This window comes from Chroicocephalus ridibundus, chromosome 11 (genome assembly GCF_963924245.1).
Source record: "Chroicocephalus ridibundus chromosome 11, bChrRid1.1, whole genome shotgun sequence".
Classification (NCBI taxonomy): Eukaryota; Metazoa; Chordata; class Aves; order Charadriiformes; family Laridae; genus Chroicocephalus; species Chroicocephalus ridibundus.
In genome coordinates, this window is record NC_086294.1 from 4,149,640 (window position 1) to 4,170,536 (window position 20,897).

The 20,897-nt window shown below is 37.2% G+C and overlaps 1 protein-coding gene across 2 annotated transcripts in view; it reads right to left on the minus strand.

Annotated features, from left to right (window-relative positions):
• RANBP17 (RAN binding protein 17) overlaps positions 1 to 20,897 on the minus strand; it is a 159,962-nt gene that overhangs the window by 128,134 nt on the left and 10,931 nt on the right. For both annotated transcript variants that reach the window (XM_063349133.1, XM_063349134.1), the window contains 8 exons: positions 18,249 to 18,414; positions 16,516 to 16,589; positions 15,937 to 16,056; positions 15,531 to 15,677; positions 14,258 to 14,430; positions 11,428 to 11,621; positions 7,258 to 7,363; positions 5,552 to 5,687 (listed from right to left, as the gene is read on the minus strand). In XM_063349133.1, the coding sequence (XP_063205203.1) occupies positions 5,552 to 5,687; positions 7,258 to 7,363; positions 11,428 to 11,621; positions 14,258 to 14,430; positions 15,531 to 15,677; positions 15,937 to 16,056; positions 16,516 to 16,589; positions 18,249 to 18,414 (1,116 nt within the window). The remainder of the gene's footprint in view (positions 1 to 5,551; positions 5,688 to 7,257; positions 7,364 to 11,427; positions 11,622 to 14,257; positions 14,431 to 15,530; positions 15,678 to 15,936; positions 16,057 to 16,515; positions 16,590 to 18,248; positions 18,415 to 20,897) is intronic.

Sequence of the window (20,897 nt, forward strand, 5' to 3'; positions counted from 1 at the left end):
AAGACTATGGGTGGGATTGCTTAAAAATTGCTCTGCCTATAAGAGCTGAAAAAAGAACATAATCTGTAATCATGCTCTGTTAAAGAGCACAGCTGACTCAAACACTTGCTAATTCTAATGTTGTTTGCCCCACACTGCCCTTACCTAACGTGTGAACAGGTTCCAGTTTTGAGCTCTGTTTCAGGACTGGCAATGGTAAACCAAAGGGATAACTCTAGTTAAATAGCGCCACATGCTGTAGAAAGTAAACATGACAAGCGCAAAATTAAGATAAAATCCTTCATCTCAGGCAGAACGTCACCAAAAAACCAGAGTGTAAGTACATGATAGACAGTTCTATACCCTAATGCTAAACCCCACAAATGACTTATTAAATACACTCATATTATTAATGTAATTTATTTCTCACGTATAAAACCACTTGTAATCGCCCACTAAATACTTCTATTTCCAATGACAACATATGTAACCAAAAGCATTCCCCCCCAAAACTGAAGATGCAGAGGAACTAGCAATAAAAACAACTTTACTTCTGGAAGCATACATTTTTTAGGAGCACACTATTAGCATAACTCTTAATTGTACCTCAAGAGAAAAGTCTTCAGCGAAAACCATCTTTTTAATAAAATAATTCTAAGCTGTACAGACATGAAAAGCTGAACTGAACACTGTTGAAAGTGTCAGGACTCCAAGTTATGAAGATGCCTTAAACTTCTTTCAAGTCAAAGACACAATTCTAAGTTAACTTAAGAAATTTTAGTAATTAACTTAGCTAAGTTGAATTTCCTATGATATATTAATCGGCAAAACTTATCCAACAAGTTGCAGTTTGATTTACTCTTGGCAGTCTCTCACTAGCAATTAGAGACAGTGGGAGAGCCAAACGCGGCCGCCCATGCCATCAGCTGCTCATCCAGCCTCTCCGGGGGCCGTTTGGAAGAGACGCAGCTTGGACCACCCCAGGGAAGGCTGCGAACCCCTCCTGTTGCTCAAATCCCTGATGTGGCTGGTAGCAGGGAAAGGTCCTGGCTAATAAGTCTTGCCATTTTATCCTTGTTTAGCCTAAACTGGCATCCCGAGTGCAAACATGCTGAAGTCTATCATGTGTGTTAACAAATCAACTCTGCAGTAACACAAGCAGCATTCAAGCACGAGGAGCAGACCTCCAGGTCTGGTCTACCTGCCACAGCAAGGAAAGATCTTGCGTTGTTACTCATGAAGCATCTGCTCTAAATAAAAAAAAGGCAAGTAAAATACATTCTTAGCAACACCACCTTATTTTTTGCACTTGCCATGGGAAGTTAGCAACTTAGCGGAGATGTCACCAGATCGTCTCTAAATCACAAGCTACCCGATGAACGTCTCACCTGTGGCTGGATAACTAAGACAAGATCTTCCTTAACATGGATAAGTGAGGAGCAAACTCATGTTTTGAGCTGGAAAAGGAGTCAGTCTCCTCTGCCAACTCTCCATATTCAAAGATAGCGTCATTCCTGTCATCTCAGTACCCATTTTCCTTTTAAAATGGTTGAAATGAGTTACTTGAAACATGCCAGGCTAAAACAAAAGCCTGAAATAAAAGAAAAAGTCTTTATCGGTGGTTGATCGACGTAACACACAACGCAAACAGGAGGGCTCATTGCCCCCCTAAGCATGCCTTTCACTGGCTAAGCCATAGCAAACAACCATGACCATTCATAATAGTCTTAGTAGGAAGCATGAGATTAGACCAGCAGGACTTCTGGTTTATTCTGCACTTTACGGAAGAATGAATTAAGCATACCTGGACATAAATCAAAAGCCCCCATCGCATCTTGGGTAGTACACGCCAGTAGTCCATTACTGGTACAGTTAAAGAGCTTTTCCTAAGTCCTCCTTGCAACAAATAAAGCCAGTTACAGCCTGTCTTTCCCTTGAAGGGCACTGAAAACATCTAATCACCAGCTTTTCGAAAACAACTCTTGGCATCCTTTTTTTTTGTCCCACCCCAATATTCTATTTGCTAAAGCAAGACACAAAGGCACTGCTTTGGTTTATTTGTGTTGTTGCACTCTCTCATGTGTCTACAGTTTACTTAAAAGTGCGGTGCCCAAAACCAGACACGGTATTCCAGCTGAAGCCCAGTCAGAACCAAATATCCAGAATGGAGTAAGAAATTCCAGCACCCGACACAATATTCCTACTACTACATCCACAAAGATGTTGTATTTTTCTTGTGTGCAAAACCAACACATACTGTTGAGTTACCCCTGCTTAGAACACATCTCCACAGCATCTTCTGCCTGATCAGAGATTTCCCATTGGTAGATGTAAGCGGGAATCTTCATTCCTACGCATGGTGTTTCACCAGCATTTTAAACTTTCAGGTTATTTCTCCAGCTTACGAAGACCTTTCCGGATTCAAATCCCGTCCTTTGCGATCACATTGCCTCCCAGCCTAGTGCCACTTGCAAATATAAATAAATAATTGGATAGTTGTTGATATGTTAAGAATATTGCAAAGGAGAAGTCTCGTTCAAAACAGCAATGTTTCCTCTAATAAACAACATGTGTTTGACGTCAGGAATCAGATTTCAAGGCAATATTACACTCCGTAGAGTAGTGGCTAACAGCGGCACACTACAGTAATGCTAAAGCTACCACAGATAGAAGCTGAGACTACAATTTCAGTAAAGCACGCTGCAGTGCTTTTCCAGCCAATTTGTTCCCTACTAGCCTGCCAGCATCCAAATCAGCAATATGCAACAAAAAGATGACTCTATGAAGGCTAAGTCATACCAGCATTTAAACAAAATGTGTATCGATAGACAAACAGATATTAATAGTGTTGTGCAGTACCTGAGAATCCAGTCTAGTATTCAACAGAAATATAATAAATATGTTCATTCAAATGTCTATCTGACGCGAAAGACAGTATCTTGATGTATTATTTTTGTATCATAAGTGTAATTGTACTAAAAGTATATTACAGTGTCATGGAAGAGATCTCCGAGGGTTTTGCTAGTCTTCCTTAGTCAGCAAGCCCCAGTGGAGTGTTTAATAAGAATGCATTAATTTACCTAGCCAATTTTCTTTTTCTATAATGAGTTTGCTTTTGTTATGTACACATACTTAAGAATATGAGTTAATTAATGAACAAAACTTCTATATTTATATAGACTTGTTCTACAATTTCATTAAGACTATTCAGCCTCCTCTAACACTGTTTTTCTGTATGTAAGCATATGATCAAATAGAGAAATAGTCTCAAAAAATTATTTCAACGTGGCTGAAGCATGCAGAATTTCCATTATCCAGTCTGTAAATAAAACAATTCAAGCAATCCTGAATATTTATATAAATGTGTATTAACTTAGTCATTTGATATATGTCTCATTTTTCTGCTTCCAAGTGTGAGCCTTTTTATTGCATATTTGTAGATAGCTGCCAGCAAGACACACAGTATCAGAGGATTTACAACTGTGAGGGTAGAATGCCATCTGCTGCTATATTTGCTGCTACAGCAGGATAAAACAGAAGAGTCACACAAGTGCTGCCTTCTGCCTTTCTCTTAACTGCAAAACGTATACAAACGCCTCTTTTTGTTTTATTAAAAGTTTAAAAAACCCCACCAAAACTGTGAGCACAGATGCCTTTACACACAGCTTTTGTAACAACATCTGGTAAAATAATGTTGGACCATGGGATTCTATCAATGCAAATAGAGGCCGTTGTATCTGGCCTACTAGAACAAAACCAAAAAGGAAGTGTAATTTGACTGCAAACTAAATTATAGTGATAGATAATGTAATCAAACCACAAAAAAAAAAAAAAGGCACACTTTGAAAATATATTTGCAATGAACTACAGAGTGGCTAGACTGCAGCTAGAATTTAGAGACAGCCCCCCTCGAACTGTTATGCACCATGAAAGCCTTGCTAAATTCCCACTTTCCCAGTCTGGTTACACGCAAGACACACATCATAAGCAAAGGCAGTATACGGAAAATGATGTATTAAGAGTTTCATTCACGTCCACTTAACCAGGTGAGGGGAAAAAAAAAAAAACACAAAAAAACCAAAACAAGACAACAAAAAGCCATTTTCTCAAATTCATACTACAGTTTTGCCCCTCGTCCTTTTGGTAAAAGCTAATTCTTTCTGTTCAAAGTGCTCTCCAATATCAAATGAACACATCAGCCAGCATTTTTCTCAATAATTAACCATTTAACCTTCCACACACAATGCAATTGCAGAGGCAGTCTTATGGTTATTCAAAACATATCGCTGAGCTGGATAAATCCATATGTATTGAATTCTTGTGTAGCTGGCAAGCGTTCAAGTTTCACATTTTTTCTACCAACGGAGCTCCAGCTGATTAGGTATAAATAATGTACTTTTTTGCACACTGCATCACCCCCACACGAACGCTTCTTCCAGCTTTCTGTAAGGATGGACATAAAAAGCTTGGGTATACGATCTCCTGTAACAATCTATTATAGGCTAGTATACATCAATAGGGCTTCTCCATACAGTTACACCTCAGTCAGAATATAAGGTGAAATCAAAACCCTCAAAAATTGGATAGAAAGAAAAAATAATCCGGGAATTACAACTACTGTACAGCCATGTTGCCTTTGCAGGGCCGTCAGCAGGAGTTTTGCTAATGAAAATACCAGGAGCATGAGCACGTTTTACTGTGTACCTTCTATTACTTAGCATGAGAGCAGTGCATCATATTTAAAAATAACAAATCAGCTTTGAGAAGTGAAAGGAACACATTGCTTTCATGAAAAAGTAATTCAGTATAGTGTAAAACTTCATTTTTAATATTAAGTGAGGAACCATTCGATAAAGTCGAAGCACAGTTCAAACCTGAAGGGATAAAAGAATTCTCGAGATTGGGACCGCTCACCAGAAAGCAAGGACAGAGTACTACACAAGTAAAACCAAATCTCAGTCACTGTCACAATTCTTGCTAAAGATTTGCTTGGGGCTCCAACAGAATTCTTTCAGTCTTTCTCAAGATCAATTGATCTCATCTTACTGACATTCTCTTTATAACATCTATATTATGACTGTCCCCTACAGTTAAGGTGAATTAACTGCTGCTTCTTCAAAAATGCATCTTACTTTTCCCCCTTCCCTATTTAAAATGCAGAAAAGCCAAGTAATGTGAGAAATACAGTGGAAACCACATAAATGAGTAACTGTCAAAAGAACAGAACTATTAAAAGAATAAATCTTGTGTACCCAGCTGTGAAATATAACACAATATAGCAGAACTCAGCTAAATGTTTGAAATAAAAAATTGAAATGCAAAGTAACCTAAAATGGTTTAATGAACATAGCTGTTAAAATATTAACTCCTTGCATGCCAAAACTCAAAAGAATACATGATACGGAACCCGCTCAGATGAACAACGCAGGAATAAGTTCTCTCTCTCTCCATCCATCTAGCCCATCAGCCACCAGCTAAGCTCAAGACCTTTTATGTGTAAGATATATTGGCAGGTCAATTTCTGCACAGGCTTTTTTTATTTCAGACGTTGTGGTTTATAGCAAATATTTACCTTTGAGGTGTGCTGAAGCTGGTCTCCCACATATGTTTTACGGAACTGATCCAAGAACCACAGAATTGCCAGTTCTACTTTTTCATTACTGGACTGCGGTAACTGGGCATCCATCAAAGATATCAGCTGAAAAACTCTTAATGACAGGAAAAAAAAAAAAAAGACGACAACATTTTCAGGAAGAGTTCTCCAATTAAATTATACTGTCATAGCTAATTTCTTTAGGAACCCATCAGCCATTTTTTGTTTGCCTAAGTTCCTTCTAGGATTTTGTTTTGTTTAGATGCTAATTATGCTAATTGACCACTAAAAACCTAAACATAATGCTTTTCTAATGACTTTGTGACTTAAAATTTTCTCAGATACGTATGTTATACTGCGGTGAGTTTGTAAAATGTTTTTTTCTTTCTTAGAGCATCAATTCCATGATGAAAGAAACAAAGAAATCTGAGAAGCACGGGTTCCAAACTGCAAGTGCAAGATAAGAGCTGTTCGAGTTCCCTGGAAATTTAAACTATTCTCCTTATAAGTAAGTTTATGCAGTATATAACGCACTGTCTGCCTCGCTTCTTCCCATTTCTGTCTCTCCAAAAACATCTGAGCAAACATGTATTTTCTGACCTAAATCCTTACTTGGTATATATATCTCCATATTACCAGGACTAATTTCGAAGAATCAATTTCGGCCTACACCAGCGAAGAAAAATTTAATGCCTTTTTTTTTTTAAAAAAAGAAAGAAATATTTCCTTATTTAATTTCCCCTGTTCTTCTGCTATCTATTCCTTGAAATCCTAATTCACTAGCAATTCAAAAAATTATTCTCACCTTTTGCCAGTTGTGAAATATATAGTCAGTAGCTACTTCATCTGTAAGCCTGTATATTAAAACCTCTCACTTTTAATAAAAACATAGTGGAAGACTGCTAACACCACAGAGCCCCAGGGTAGATTAGGAAGGCAAGAAACAGAGGAGGGAACATAAAGCTTTTTATCCAATTCTGAGTTCTATGCTGTTTTTCCTGTGTTAGCTAGTGGATGTAAATAACAGGATCAAATATGCACGCCATTTTTAACAATCATTGTTTGCACCCACAAGTATAAGAAAGTGTTTCCCACAAGGAATACATGCCATTCACAATAGTCCCTAACTCATCCCTTGCCCTAAAGCTTGCACTAAGAAGACTCTAGCACATGTATTTTTTAAATCTAGAGCCTTCTTTTTTTATTCCAAGCTCTACTGTAAAAATAAGTTTAAATTTTCAGTGGTTGCCCAGCAGTTCCTCTGCACTTTACATGCATTAATTAATATAAAGGAAGTTGTACAGAAAATAATAGCCATAACTCACAACTAGTTAAACTAAAACTTGATACAAGCATAACACACAAATGAACACAGGTGGCTACATGGGCATATCTAAACGCTGCTTACAGTAAGAGACATATTTGCCTTGAATTCTCTTCCCTTCCTCTGAAACGTAGTTTTGAAATGATACCCCTAACGACTCCTTCACTGCTCACAGTGATGAGCCAGGAAAGATCGAAGCCAATAAAATTGTCTTAATCCACAGAAAGTAAGTACAGTCTTTGAGCACCCACCATCCAAGAAGTGGACAAAAACTGCAACATTTAAATTCAGAATATCTGCTGATACTAAACATCATTAAAAAAATAATCAAAATAAAGAATTCAAAACAAGCACTACTTACCGACAGGATAATTCTCCATCCATGGCATCATGTTCATCAGTACTAGTGTACGTTAATCGTCCTCCCACAAAAGTACCCACAAAATAGACAAGCCATGCCAGACGTCCTAACATTAAAAAGAAAGAAGAACAGTTAATGATTATAAACCATGATGCTAGTACAATACATCTCCATAAGGTATCAGTAGTTCTATAAGGTATCAGATTGCAGAATGCTGCCAAGAGAATGGTTTGGTTTCTCCCTTTACCAGACTGAAACCCACCCAGACAAATCAACTAACAAGAACATCCTATTAACCTGGACACGCTTATAAATAAAACACAAAAGAATTAACCTAAAATGCAAATTAAGCAAACTCAGCCTGGTAAGATTAGATACGCAATTAATCTAGTATCCTCACTTGCCTGCCACAAGTTACTTCAAGGCATGGAACAATTTTACCTACAGTGGGGATGCTACATCTACTTATCATAGTAATTGAGACTCACTACAAATCTACTTGTTTCTTAGTTCTATTTCAAATAAAGAATTCTTTGAAATGTTAAACTGCTATCTAAAGTGATCTGCATCTAAGACAGTATTTATGTCATAAATATTCTTCAAGAAAAGTTTGTGAACTACCAGAGAGTTTTGAAAGTCTCTGCGGGCTGTTTTCCAAGAGGGTTTGAAAGACAGAGCTCATCCCTTTCAAGCCCTGCTGTCATGCCTTCCGATCTCGGGGATTATTCAGCTGCCAGTTTCCACTAAAGCATTTACAGGATCCACTGGCAAAGTCCTTATCAAGTAAAGTACAATGTCAGGATGATAATTTCTGTAAAGGTAAGGTTCCATAAATAACCCCTTGAGTTCATGTACGTAGTGTATTTTGTATAGACTTTCAAATACCAAAATCCTACTTTATGAAAATGGAACTCTTAAGTTTATAAACACTGAACTCAGGGGAATTCTTTTTGCCTTTATCTGCTGGAAAATCATTGCCATGTTGCAAAACCTGGATTATTTTAATCTCTAACACATTAAGGTGGAATATTTTAAATTGGACCTACTGATACCTACTCAAGCCACACAGATTCCTACTTCAGCTTTTTTAGTTGTGAATCCAGTAACTAATTGTTTCTCAGGAAAGATGCATTATTTTTCCCTAAAGTAAAATCAAAACCAAGACCCGAATAGCAAAGTAACATAGAGACCTGTTAAAACTTCAGGATACTGATAAAGGTTTCTCCCTCAACTGAAATGCACTGAGACTATAGAACATTAAAGCTACTTTTAGACTCCATCTTTCTTCGGCAAAACAGACTTTGTAATAAATTAACACGAATTGTTTGAAAAAAACAACCCAGCAAAGACAACTCGGAATAGTTTCCATGTAAGTTAAATCAAGTTACAAACAAGGCTTCTCAATAAGTGAGATACTTACATAAACTAGAAAAAGTCTTGCCCTCATGGTGAGCATTTTACCAAGTGACAACAGTGTAACTCACAAGAGTGAAGACAATACCCTGATGAATAAAGTGTCTTCTGAACACATTTTGAAGTTGAACATAAAGGATAAACTACAGAAAAACAAATGAGGTCACTATGTGACCTGTGATTTTGGATATTTCTACATACGACGACATGCACAGTATCTACCAAAAGTCTTGAGGTTTTATTTCATGTTTGTTTCAAATCTCTGATAAACTAGTCTTCATTTACATAACATTAAATTTCACTTCCCTCATGTTTTGCATTGCTGTATTTTGAAAAACCCAGAACTGAGCACTGAATGCTCTACTTCCAAGCTCCTTCAACGAGCCATGATTAACAGTTCTGAGTATCCTTCCAGTATCCTTATGGCCTGAATCTGGTGACTACAGATCATCAGTACTTCTGTTTCTGTCAAAGGTATATAGTTCAGTATGTTCTAAACATAAAAAAGATGCTGTGGTCAAATATACATGAAAAGATAGTGCAGAGTATGGAATAACATGCAGATGATTTCAACACAAGTACGGGAAAGCATTACGGTTTATCCTAAATCTCAGTCTTATTTTTAAAAAGATACCACATGAGTACGTGTCCAGGTTGGACGGGGCTTGGAGCAGCCGGGTCTATTGGGAGGTGTCTCTGCCCAGGGCAAGGGGGTTGGAACTGGATGAGCTTTAAGGTCTCTTCCAACCTAAACCATTCTGTGATTCTATGTAATACAGTTTGAGATCTATAACAGAAAACACTGTGTGACAGGGAACAAATGACTTTTGAGACAAGACAAGACACGACACATGAAGAAGACTACCAAATATCTTCTCGTATTGTTCCTGTTCCACTCCTAATAACCTGGAAGGACAGTATCAACTGTCCTACAACCAACATATTTCCCTGTTTCAAGACCTGTGCTTCTTCACAAACAAGACTCTTCCAAGGCAAACCCCATCGGACACACTACACATTGCAGTAGCAACAGCAGTTAATTTAGGACACTAAGAGATTGCACCATCATTAGCAAAACATCAAGGAACTGAAGCCTCCAAGAGAACAGACATTGCTCAAATGAGTTTAGCATTAACAGCTACTAAAGAACGGCCATTTGAAGACGTACCAAAAAGCAACTGTGAAGTGGTGCTAGTTGGTTCAAAGAGCCGAGCCACATTTAGGCCAATAATCTTTATAAAAATAAAAACCTGTCTTCCTTTTTACAAATTGCAGTAACTCATTTTTAAGCACGTAGTTATTTTCCTGCCGATAGCCCTCTTCTCTCAGCACAATAGCAATTAATAGGTATGACTTCCTTCCCTCTTTTATACCTTCACTATTTAAAATTTTCAGTGCATTTGCTTTTGCAATTACTGAGGCAGACAACATCTTTTCTTTTAGAAAATAATTATAGCTGTAATAATCTGTAATTATGGTTTATAACAGCAATAATCCCAAAGAAATCAGTCATTACCATAGATCACAAGTAATCATTAACTACTGTTAATGACCCATTTCTTGGGGATTATTGTTTTAGTAAACCATGACTGCATCACTATTGATACAGAGAGCAGGACAGTATAATAAAATGAGATCTTAATATTACATTAACTTATTTTGTAACATTAAAAGCCATTAAACATCTAAATTTAACTATGTATATCTAGGGGATACAATGGTTATTGTTCAATATGAGCACAAGTGTTTAGTTTGCAGAAAAGAAACACAATATTTAACCTGCATCAAATGTTTTCTGACGCATAACGGCAATCCCCAGAGCACTGACACTGAAAGACTCCAGCCGACTGCTTCCCTTCGGCCCCCCATGACTGGGGACCCCAGTATAAATTCAGACCACAGCTGGTCAATGAAGTCAGGTCATTAGTGAAAGTTCTCCCAAATAAAAAGTTGATAGATGCATAGAAGAAAGTGGAATTAATAAAAAGATAAGAAGGTCCTATGTAAATTAGTGAAAAATGGCTCCTATATAGAAGAAAACCAGTATATTCAAACTGTCGACAAAAGAACGGCAAAATAAATCACAAACATTTAATAGCATGCAAAGAAACAGCTGTATTATGCAGTAACCTGTCTCACCTTTTCAAAACAACACCCTTTATCCATGTAAAGATGCAACAGCCATAAGATAACTATATCAGGAAAGAGCCAGTAGTTATAAAGACAACATAAATGTGACACAGAGAGGACCCAAAATAGGTATATGAAAAAAAACATATTTAAGAAGTACTTATTATTTTTACAGCTTACACTACAATAAGTAACTTGAATTTCTTGAAAATTAAGTAATTCATCTTAACAGAGCTGTCAAATAAATGAAGGTTTTTAATGTTGCATTAACTTTAAAGACAGATAAATGCAAAAAGAACAAAAGTTAACATCCTCATTTCCAAAAAAATGCTCATCAAGTTGCAGCTGGTTCCCATGAGGCATTAAAACGTTGATTTTTAGAAATCAGATGTTTTTACAGCTCTCATGGCTATATTCTAAAGGCGTAACAAGATGTTAAAACAAACGTATCAACTGTCAATGTATCATATTTAATACAACTAGTGAAAATGTGGTGCAAGGTGACTTGATCATTAATTCCTGTTTGAGACAAGGTCTATCTGCCGTAAGAGCACCACTCTTTTTCATATGCAAGTATAGGGGTACTGGAAAACAACACACAAAGTAAAAATTAAATTAAATACTAACCTTCCTGAACTGTGATTTCTAGTGGATTCCTACTAGAAGAGTGCAATAGTTTCTGGTAGTTTTGTGCATTTTGGTCAAACAGCTGTACAAGAAGCGTACAGGTCTTTTCGTATTCACACCTGCTGACTGTGCACAGTTGCTCCAGCTGTTGGAAAACGGTAGCTGTATCATCCAGTGGATCTTCTAAGCCATCTCTGGAATAGAGATAAAAAGTAAGCACTTAGCCGCTATTGCTTAAAAGCTGATGCTGTTTAACCATCCAGATCTTGAACCACTGTCACTGAACTGCTGAACTATAAAAGCCTTAGCAGCTGGTGACCACAACAGACAGACATACGATCTCATTTTATTTACACACACGCCCATACACATCCATACAAGCACAGAACAGTATTCTGTTTGTGCCTTCCTCTCAATAATACATAGTTTAAAAAGCAAAGAAGAGAGGAGATGAGGTTGGCAGCATGAACACAGAAAGGTAAATCCTGAAGGATTAAGGTCCGCTGTCCCTGAATAAAATATCAATGAGCAGAATCTTTCTCAGATTGGAGGAAAGAATGAAATACTTAGTAGAAATGGATTTTGCATATTCATCAAATTAAGCCAACAAGCAAGCTTCAGTAAAATTCCATGCAACTGCTTTATAAATTTTTATTTTATTCTGCTGTAAACAAGCTGTGACCCTATGGAATGCCGGTAACAGAGACCAATAGCTCTTGCCATGAAGTGTAACTATACTCATTACACAAATCCCAATAGGAAAGGTTTATTCATCAGAAGGTTACCCTTTTGGTGCACAGGCAACAATCAATCTATAGAAAAAGACAAGATCAAAAAAGCTAACAAAGCTAACAGTGCTAACATTCGAACTTTGAAAGATACACAGCAGCTGAAAATCCTGATGTTCCAGATGGGCTGAAACAGACCTCTTTCTCAGGTATTTACAAATATACGAAATAGCAGTTCTCCTTCTATTTTGCAGAAGACCACTCTCTTGTAGACCCTTTGTAGAAGAATAATTAGTTCTTCACTCAGCCTTATTCAAACAGCAGAATAGCTACTCAAACGCCTGAAAATGGCAAAAGTTATTTTCCTTCCATTGTTCCAAGCTACTTCTTTGTCTGAAGGACCAGCTGGATGGCTCCTGAACGGAGGGTGACGTTATCGACTATACTGGTTTGCAAGAAAAATGGTCATTCCAGAAAACAGGATTTGTTTGCAAAGATATCAATTAATCTCCTTGGAGCAAACGGAAGAAGTCTTATGAAATCAGCTCCCAGACATCCCATGTTTCTCAAGAACAGTCTGGACATTTGATATTAAAGTCTACATTTGATATTGCTGTCTACAGAAATGCCACAACTAAGGGCCTTCATCACGTAAGAGAATAAGACAATACCCCAGAGGTATACAAATCACTTAGAGCTAGGAACAGATACATGCCAACAGCATGACCAAGACTGTCTTAAGAATGATACGTGCTGGCAGAAAAGATAACTACTTTCCTCACCTTCTCCCTACTTTTTCAAAAATTAGAAGGCTTACTCCTTCACAACGTAACAAGGACATCCAGGAGAATCTCTCATCAGTGCTAAACACAGAAACTGAATTTTCAGTGCTGATGGTGATGCTGAGGAAGACAACAGCACATTTCAATGGAGCTGGTCATGCCAGATGGTTTGACCCAGAAGCTTAGCCCTACTTACTGAGTGCTTCAAGTCTGGAAGCTGATATGGAATGTACCACTCAGTAGAGAAGAAAGCCGAGACATGAGGGTTCAACCCTGAGATACCACTACAGAAAAGCTGAACAGAGAAGAAAACTTAAAAATGCCAAAAGAAGCGTAGGCTGGTTGAGAGGAGGCCCAGAAGAACTGACTGCACCTGCAATCACCTGCTTGTCCTTCCCTGTTGTAGCTCTGGAAATTCCCCTAGGTACTCTTAATTCTTGTTCCTGAGACAATGATAGAGAAGCTCGTGATTTTGAGCCATTAGCAAGTCAGCTTTTAACATACCTATGGTGAGAACATAAGGCAAATAACACCAACTATGGGTCAGTCTCTAAACAGTAAGATTTGCAGACGTGAGATTTTGCCTGAGACAAAAGGAAAACAATAGTGAAGTGGAATGCGCTTCCTCACACAAACAGAACAAGTGACATCATCCCAGTAATGTAAAATTGAAAAGGAAAAGCAGATGTGGCTTGTTCTGCAGTCCTGTAGTCTGACAGGAGATCCTTCCAGCAGGAATTCATAAAAGCCCTTGGAGAAAATTAAATCCTTTCAGCAATCTAAACATTTTTTTCTTATTTGCTATATTATAGTGTAGACTGTAAAGCCATTTACTTAGACTGTTAAAAAGAAGTTTTGAACTAAGAAATTTTAAATTGGCCAATTTCAATCTTGCCACTCTCTATCTTGTTCTATTCTGTCTCATCCTTTCTTGTGCATGGGGTTCATTCTGCTTTCCCCCATTACTCAACCCTCCATGGCCCTAGAAAGTGACTCATCAAGAAAACACATCACAGCTGAACAATATAGTTAAATTTAGATGGTCTTAAAAAAAAAAAGGGGGGGGGGGAAATAGGCTTTTTTCAAAGCACAAAAGCCCATGAGAGGAAAAACAATTAGAATTTACATTTGATTTTGTCCTGGATTTAATAAGCAAAAGGAGAAAAATGGTATCAGCCGATTAAGATAATCTAAAGAAATCACCATGGTAACCAGAACCAGCGTACTTAGATTTTAAACATAATCAAAATATAATATGCCAACAAATCAGAAAATTAAACATTCCATATTACAGTTTTAAAGTTGCAATTACAAGTTTACCTTACAACGACAGGAACACATTCCAGTCTAGAAGTAATATAAGCTTTTGTTATCTCAGGTGCATATGTATCTAAGAGGTGGGGTTCTGCCGTTTTCACAAAAGGTACAGACGCTACCATTCTTTGCCACAGAGTTAGCAAATAATGAACGCTATTTGGAGCAAACTCCCAGTGCTACAAGAAAACAAAACATACTTCTGTTAAAGCATCCCAGTGTGAAATTTCAGTTGCGAAACGTGATGCTTTTACCTTAAGTAGTCTTACTCATTCACGTAACTACTAAAGGACCCAGTCAGAACTGAGACACACATTATAGAGTAGATGCAGAATTACCTGTAGACACTCTCGCCTCCTTCAAGTGAAATCCACGATTCGAAACGCAGAGCTAGGCCTAGGTTCTTACACAGTGCATGCTGAGATTCAAATGCTAGAAAAGGGCCATTAAAAAATCCTAAACCTTGAGTGGAAAACTGTCTAGAGCCACCCAAGAGGAAACGCAAAGAACAGAAATGCATCTCAACGTTATTTTCTCTTCAGAACTCATGGAGCTGCCATTGGCAACTCAGAAACGCAAAGGTCAAAATGTTCTCCTTAAGGTCACTACCTTCAGCTGTTACTCTGAAGAGCAGAGAAAGGTTTTGGAGGAAATGCTGAAATAACAATCGTATTACTCAAACAGTGTGCATGCCTTTACCTCGCTGTGCTTAAAAAATTAATCTGTAAGATTTTTAACACTGTGAGAATCTCGATCCTGTGATACGTGTCCTTCTCCTACAGATATCGGTCCCCCAAAAAGTTAGACGTTATTCCAGGTAGCTTCTGCTCTCAGCAGCTCAGCATACAGGCAACTGCGTGTGTGTACATATATATACGCGCAAAAGCAGAACTCAAGAACCTAGTCATTGTAGGCACTTCAAAGTTTACATGGGCGCACAGGTATAAGTATTTTAGGGTTGGATAAAGGGTTTAATTTGTTGGATTTTTAATTTTTTTTAAGGGTGAAGACTAAGGCTGGAGGATTAACATCCATCAATCTCCAAGTTCAGTTGTCATTTTCGCTTTAAATCTGCTCCCATTACAAAACTTCATAGGAAGAGCGTGAGGTAATTCTAAAGAACTCAATAATCTGAGTTTCATCACTGACAAAAAAAATATTTTTACATAAAGAAAAGCCCCACCACCTCCTCAAAAAACACCAACACGGAGAAGCAGGGTCAGTCCTCTTTGTCATTCAAGAGTTGAAGAAAAGAGAATACTTGTGTATATATTCTTACCTGTAGGCTAGTAATAGTAAAATTTGCTATAAGTTGGATGACTTCAGGGTAATCTTTCACCACTACTAGCTCTCCCAGTTGATAGTTTGTCTTTAGCCGAGCCAAAAACCGACAGAATTCATGGTAATTACCCGGATCAGATAAACCCTAAATTTGAAGAAGCAAATTTTTACAAGTTAACAGCTTAATCTGATAGAAATTTTATGAGCATTATTGCTAATTGGGTGACAATTCTATTTGCATAGGGGTTTTGCTTTGTTTTGAATAGAAAATCAAAGCAAACAGATGTCTGGCTGAAAGTGGTTTAGATAGATTCAGTAAATTAGTGAAGACTGTAACTGGAAAAAACAAATCCACACCTGTTTTAGCATTTCAAATAAATAAAATAATAAAAAAAAAAAGATACCTGTGGATTTTCAAGTATTTGTTTCACTCCTTTGATGAGATTACCAAGATATTTGGCACGTTCTGGATTGCTGAACAAAGATCTCCTTGTAGAAGCAAACTGAACTAAACAAGAAAGTGCCTGAAGAATAAAAAAAAAAAATCATAAGATTAAGAAAAGTTAAACTTTCAGAATAATCATCTCAACGTTTGCAGCAATCCAACATATTGCTGTCTGTAGTACATTCTGTGGCTGAAGATTATTTTTGCAGCAATGTCTATACGATCATTGAACACAATTATGGCTCAGTTTTAAAATGCCATTCTAGAACAGCTTCTGACTTCAGCAGAACAATTGGGTGGAAGTTTTCTATGTGGCTGAGTAGTGCCAAACGGGCAGAGGAAGGATTTAAATGCTTTGAGTTTCAGAAATGAAAACTGGGGCTGAAGTTCAAAGAAAAGACATCATGACTGGGCACTGAGCCAGGAGTCTCACAACATGCTAATGCACAGAGTAAAACAGGGTCTTTAGGACAAAGTATAGATGTAAAAAGACTATTTTCCGTAATTACTTGAGTGCAAATCACTGCGTGTCACTTACTAACTGAGACAGCATTGGTGGAAGAGAATGATACAAATCAAAAAACAGGTCCAAGGTCTCTGGCTCCAGGAAAACTACGGAAAAAGATAAGTTGGTTTTACCACTCTCTACAAGCAGTAATTAAGTATCTTTATTTCACTAGTATCATCATCTTTTTAACAAAAACAAATAAGAGTGACATATCGCTGTAGTATCAACTATGAGTAGATGCATTAGTTCATTGAACAGTATTAAACAAAGCATTATTCTCTTTTATCACATTTAATCTATCCTATAGTTCATAAAGAATCCTTCCTTTAAACTGCAGATGATGCAATACTTTGACAGTTGCTGGTCTGTAACAGATGTAGGTAAACTGATTTCTTCAGGTTACTACAGTAGTACACTAAGACACGACAAGTTCCACGTACAAAGGATTAGTTTAGTCTATATTTAAAGAAACACAAGTTTTTAACAAAAGTTCTACGGCCTATCCTGAAGTCTACAGACTGATAAACAGAAAATCATACTTTTAAACACCGAGTTACCTATTCATTGTGGAATCACATCAAGTGAACTATAACATTACCCTGTTTTATGAAGGGGTAACAACAGGGTACAAAGAGTTCACCAATAATTCATAATTAAGCAATCCCACAAATTAAGTAACATTTCAAAGTTGTTCCATTTATAAGCATGATTTTATATGAAGACTTGTGTAAAATAAAGCATCCCATAACAAAGGTTCATTTCCTTAGGCACTCTTTGTGTTTAACAACTAAAGAGAGATCCCTCCATGGACAATTTAAACTACCTAAACTAAAATCTTGGGAAAACCTGTCCCCTTCTCCTTCCTAGGGGGTCTTGAGAAATTACTGTGACTTGCCCAAATTCAGCCTTTTGTCAGTATTCCCCTGCTTGCCATATATTATTGCTCTTCATCCCTCACACTGCAATTAGAGGCTACTGTACATTAATGGAGATGGAATGGAGTTATGCATGGAAACTGATGAAGAACAGCATCATTGAAATAAGGAAGAATATCAAACGCTACAGAGTGTCACGCTATACAGGTAAGCCAGATCTAAACCCCCCATCTCGGGTGTGGGAAACTGTGTAGTTGCTTTAGCTAGAAGTAACAGACTTCCAATCAGGCTCATTATTTTGCCAAGAAGCTGGATAAATTAGCCTACAAGGAGCTCCATGCTGCTAGTGCTAAACTGTGTCCATTACCCAAGGTAATTTCATCAAAGCTAGCTTGGACATATTTATACCAGTCCGCCATCTGCACTGTATAAGCCCAGCAAGTCAAACCTCTGGAGTCTAAGAGCCAAGATGCAACCCTTCTGCTGTCTCCATTAAGAAGCTCACACACTAGAGGAAACAAACACGCTACGAAAAAATTCACACAGTTTTCTCATCAGGAAGAAAACAAGAGAAAACAGACATGCTACAAATGCTGTAGCTCTTTCAAGCTGTTCATACGTCAGGGATGAGAACAGTATTTAGCGTCTAATTAGAATAATTTGATCTACTATGAATATCTTTGTTATAGACTACATTTATTATTTCTGCCTATAAAAATAAAAATAGCAAAAGTATGATAAAAGTAGCAGAAGAGGTTTAAAAATAACCCACCAGCAAAAAACTCCACATTAAAAACTACTTTATATTTGCAAGTACTGTGACGAAAGAAGTAACACAATCCACAGGCTACAGACTTCAGACTACTAACAATTATGATCCATTCTTACTTGTTCTCCAGTTTGTTGGAATCTGTACAGTGCACAGGTCATCTGCAGATTCATCAGCTGAATTTCCAATGAAATCAAAATTAAGACAGTTTAGTACAAGCTTCAAAAGATGCATTGCTAGATTCTGTTGCCGTTGGTCCTGAAGGGTTAAAGGTTTTGCCAAGAGCTAAGGAGAAAAGAAATCCCATTAGGTCGTCTGCATAGAACATGCTTTAAAAACAACTTTGAAAAAGTAAAATGTTTGGATGTAAGTTCAGAGCAAGAGAACACATACTGAGAGAGAAAGAAATCCTGCAACAGTAAAAGGTATAGTCTTTCCGTGAAGGCAAGGGGCAAATCATCATTACCACCTCAGAGACATCTTCCACACCAAGCTAAAGCTCACAGACTTCTAAACAATTTTTAATCCTTTTTCATAAAATACTTCTAGGTAAAACTCAGCATGTCACTGATCCTGACTGCTAAAACAGTGCTGATGTTCACTGCAAAAATTAAACTGTAAGCATTCATATTTTTCAGCTCCAGATCAGCGTGGAATATATGCCATATACATCATATAGTTAAAAACTATCTCAACAATCGGGTATTTTTCACAGTTTGATGTCCAGGCTGCTAAACAGTAAGAGTTTCACAGTATGTATACTCAAAAGACTGTTCCTTTGGTATGTCTAGAAAAACCTGGCATTAAAAAACAATGAAATGAACAGGCTGTAATCTGAATGTAGCTATTTACAACACCTGTACAAATACAGCTGTCAGTGTCTCTGCTGCTTTATAACCCCTGTAGTGTCAGAATAAAGAGGTACTTTGTAAGCAAAACAAGCTGTTGGGATCTGGAAGTCTACACTCAACATACTGTGAGCAAGAACACATGTTTATCGATCCTCTCTGTAATTATGATAATTTAAATAACATTTTGTCTTAATGAAAGTACTACCTCAAGATTACACATAGAATATAAAGGCACTGAAAACAAACCTTAAATTCATTAGTCGCTGATGCAGTTCATGAACATTAAAAAGAAAACTGACATAATTTTGTCTAGGAAAAAAAATAAAATAAATGCAAATGCAACCATTTTATCTAGTTCATCTGCTCCTTATTTAGATTCAAAGTCACATCTCTCAAATTTATCAACAAAAAGTTTTTCAATTCAGATGACGGTAATTAAAATCAACTGTGTGTCATCAGATGCCTCATTAACTTGATAACAACTGTTGCACCACATTAGAATAGACACTAAATTATTAATTTGGCTTTGAAATCAACATTGAATTTTTGTATGTCTTCTATAAACATAACCTGTTTTGCCGCTAATCCTGTGTGTCGCTTTCAAACTCTTGGAATTATTTCAGTGATTCGACATTTGTTAGTCGAGTGTATTTTTCAGTATATTACAGACAACAAAATATTTCTAAAACCAGCTTCTTATACTAAAATTGGCATTATAAAGATACCAATTACAATTTTCTTATATTTCTCTCTGGAAACCTGTGTGATGTCACTCAGACAAACCTTTCAACATATGAGAGACTAAAAAAGTACCTAGGAAGTGGCTGCTGCAGGATACAGGTTCTCACAAATACATTTATTGTTTTGATGTGTCATAGGATTTACTATACCTAAGAAGATTCTTCAAAAAATATCCAATTCTTCTTTTAAATTATATATGTCGTCACTATTAATATACAATTCCAACACTGTTTTAAAACATCCTGTGTACATTAGCAGGGCATTCCCTCTTCAGAGGTGAGGGCTTACACGTTATTTTATTGCAATATATATATTAAAAAAAAATACTCTGCCTGTCACCTGAGCACTGGTAGCTTACCACGTGTCCTTTAAACATATTGCCAATGTGAAGTAAAACATGCTAGTTAGACTAAAAACATACTGTGAAAGAAATATAAGCAAACACAGTTTATCTCATACCTCAACCCTGAGAATTAAAGCTTGCGCCAAAAAGTAATCGCTACCATTTTCTGCTGACCCACTGTGATGGCATCTGTGTTTAAATCCTTAGCTTAAACACCTGTGTCCAAATTACAATGCCTAATTCATTGGATTTTCATGAAAATTGCACAAACCAGCTCTCCCAAATAAGTCAAAGAACAGAAATCAGGCAACATTTGAAAAATAAGCTGCTCCCAAAAGCAAAGAGTTGCTTGAGCTCAGGAGAAGTAAAATGGTACCTCACGGTGCCCCTTCCACTGCTACGGAAGGCCTTCTTCAGCACAAAATGGGAAGCGCAAATTCCAGCTCTGATCTCAGTTCACCCTACCTGGTCCTGAGAGACCAGCACGCTGCTCTTCACCACCTCTGTCAAGGCTCTTGAGAGGCTGCAGCCTGAATTACCCCAAAGTGTTACAGACAGCATAAAGGAACTAGTGAAGGAGAGAACACCCTTGGCCAGATTCGACTGTGCTGCCACACCACAAGAGAATTCGTCTTTCTGTTTGGTTGCCGCTAGTTTAATAAATAATTATTTTAACAAATATTGAGATGGCAGGCCCAGCAAAACTGAGATACAATTAAATTATGAAAAAAATCAAAAAAGAAGACTAGCTCAGAATTTAGTCAGGTCATCCTTTAAGGCAAGATAAAAAGAGAGAAAGACGGCAGAGAGACAAAGATTGAGAGAGCGAGCAA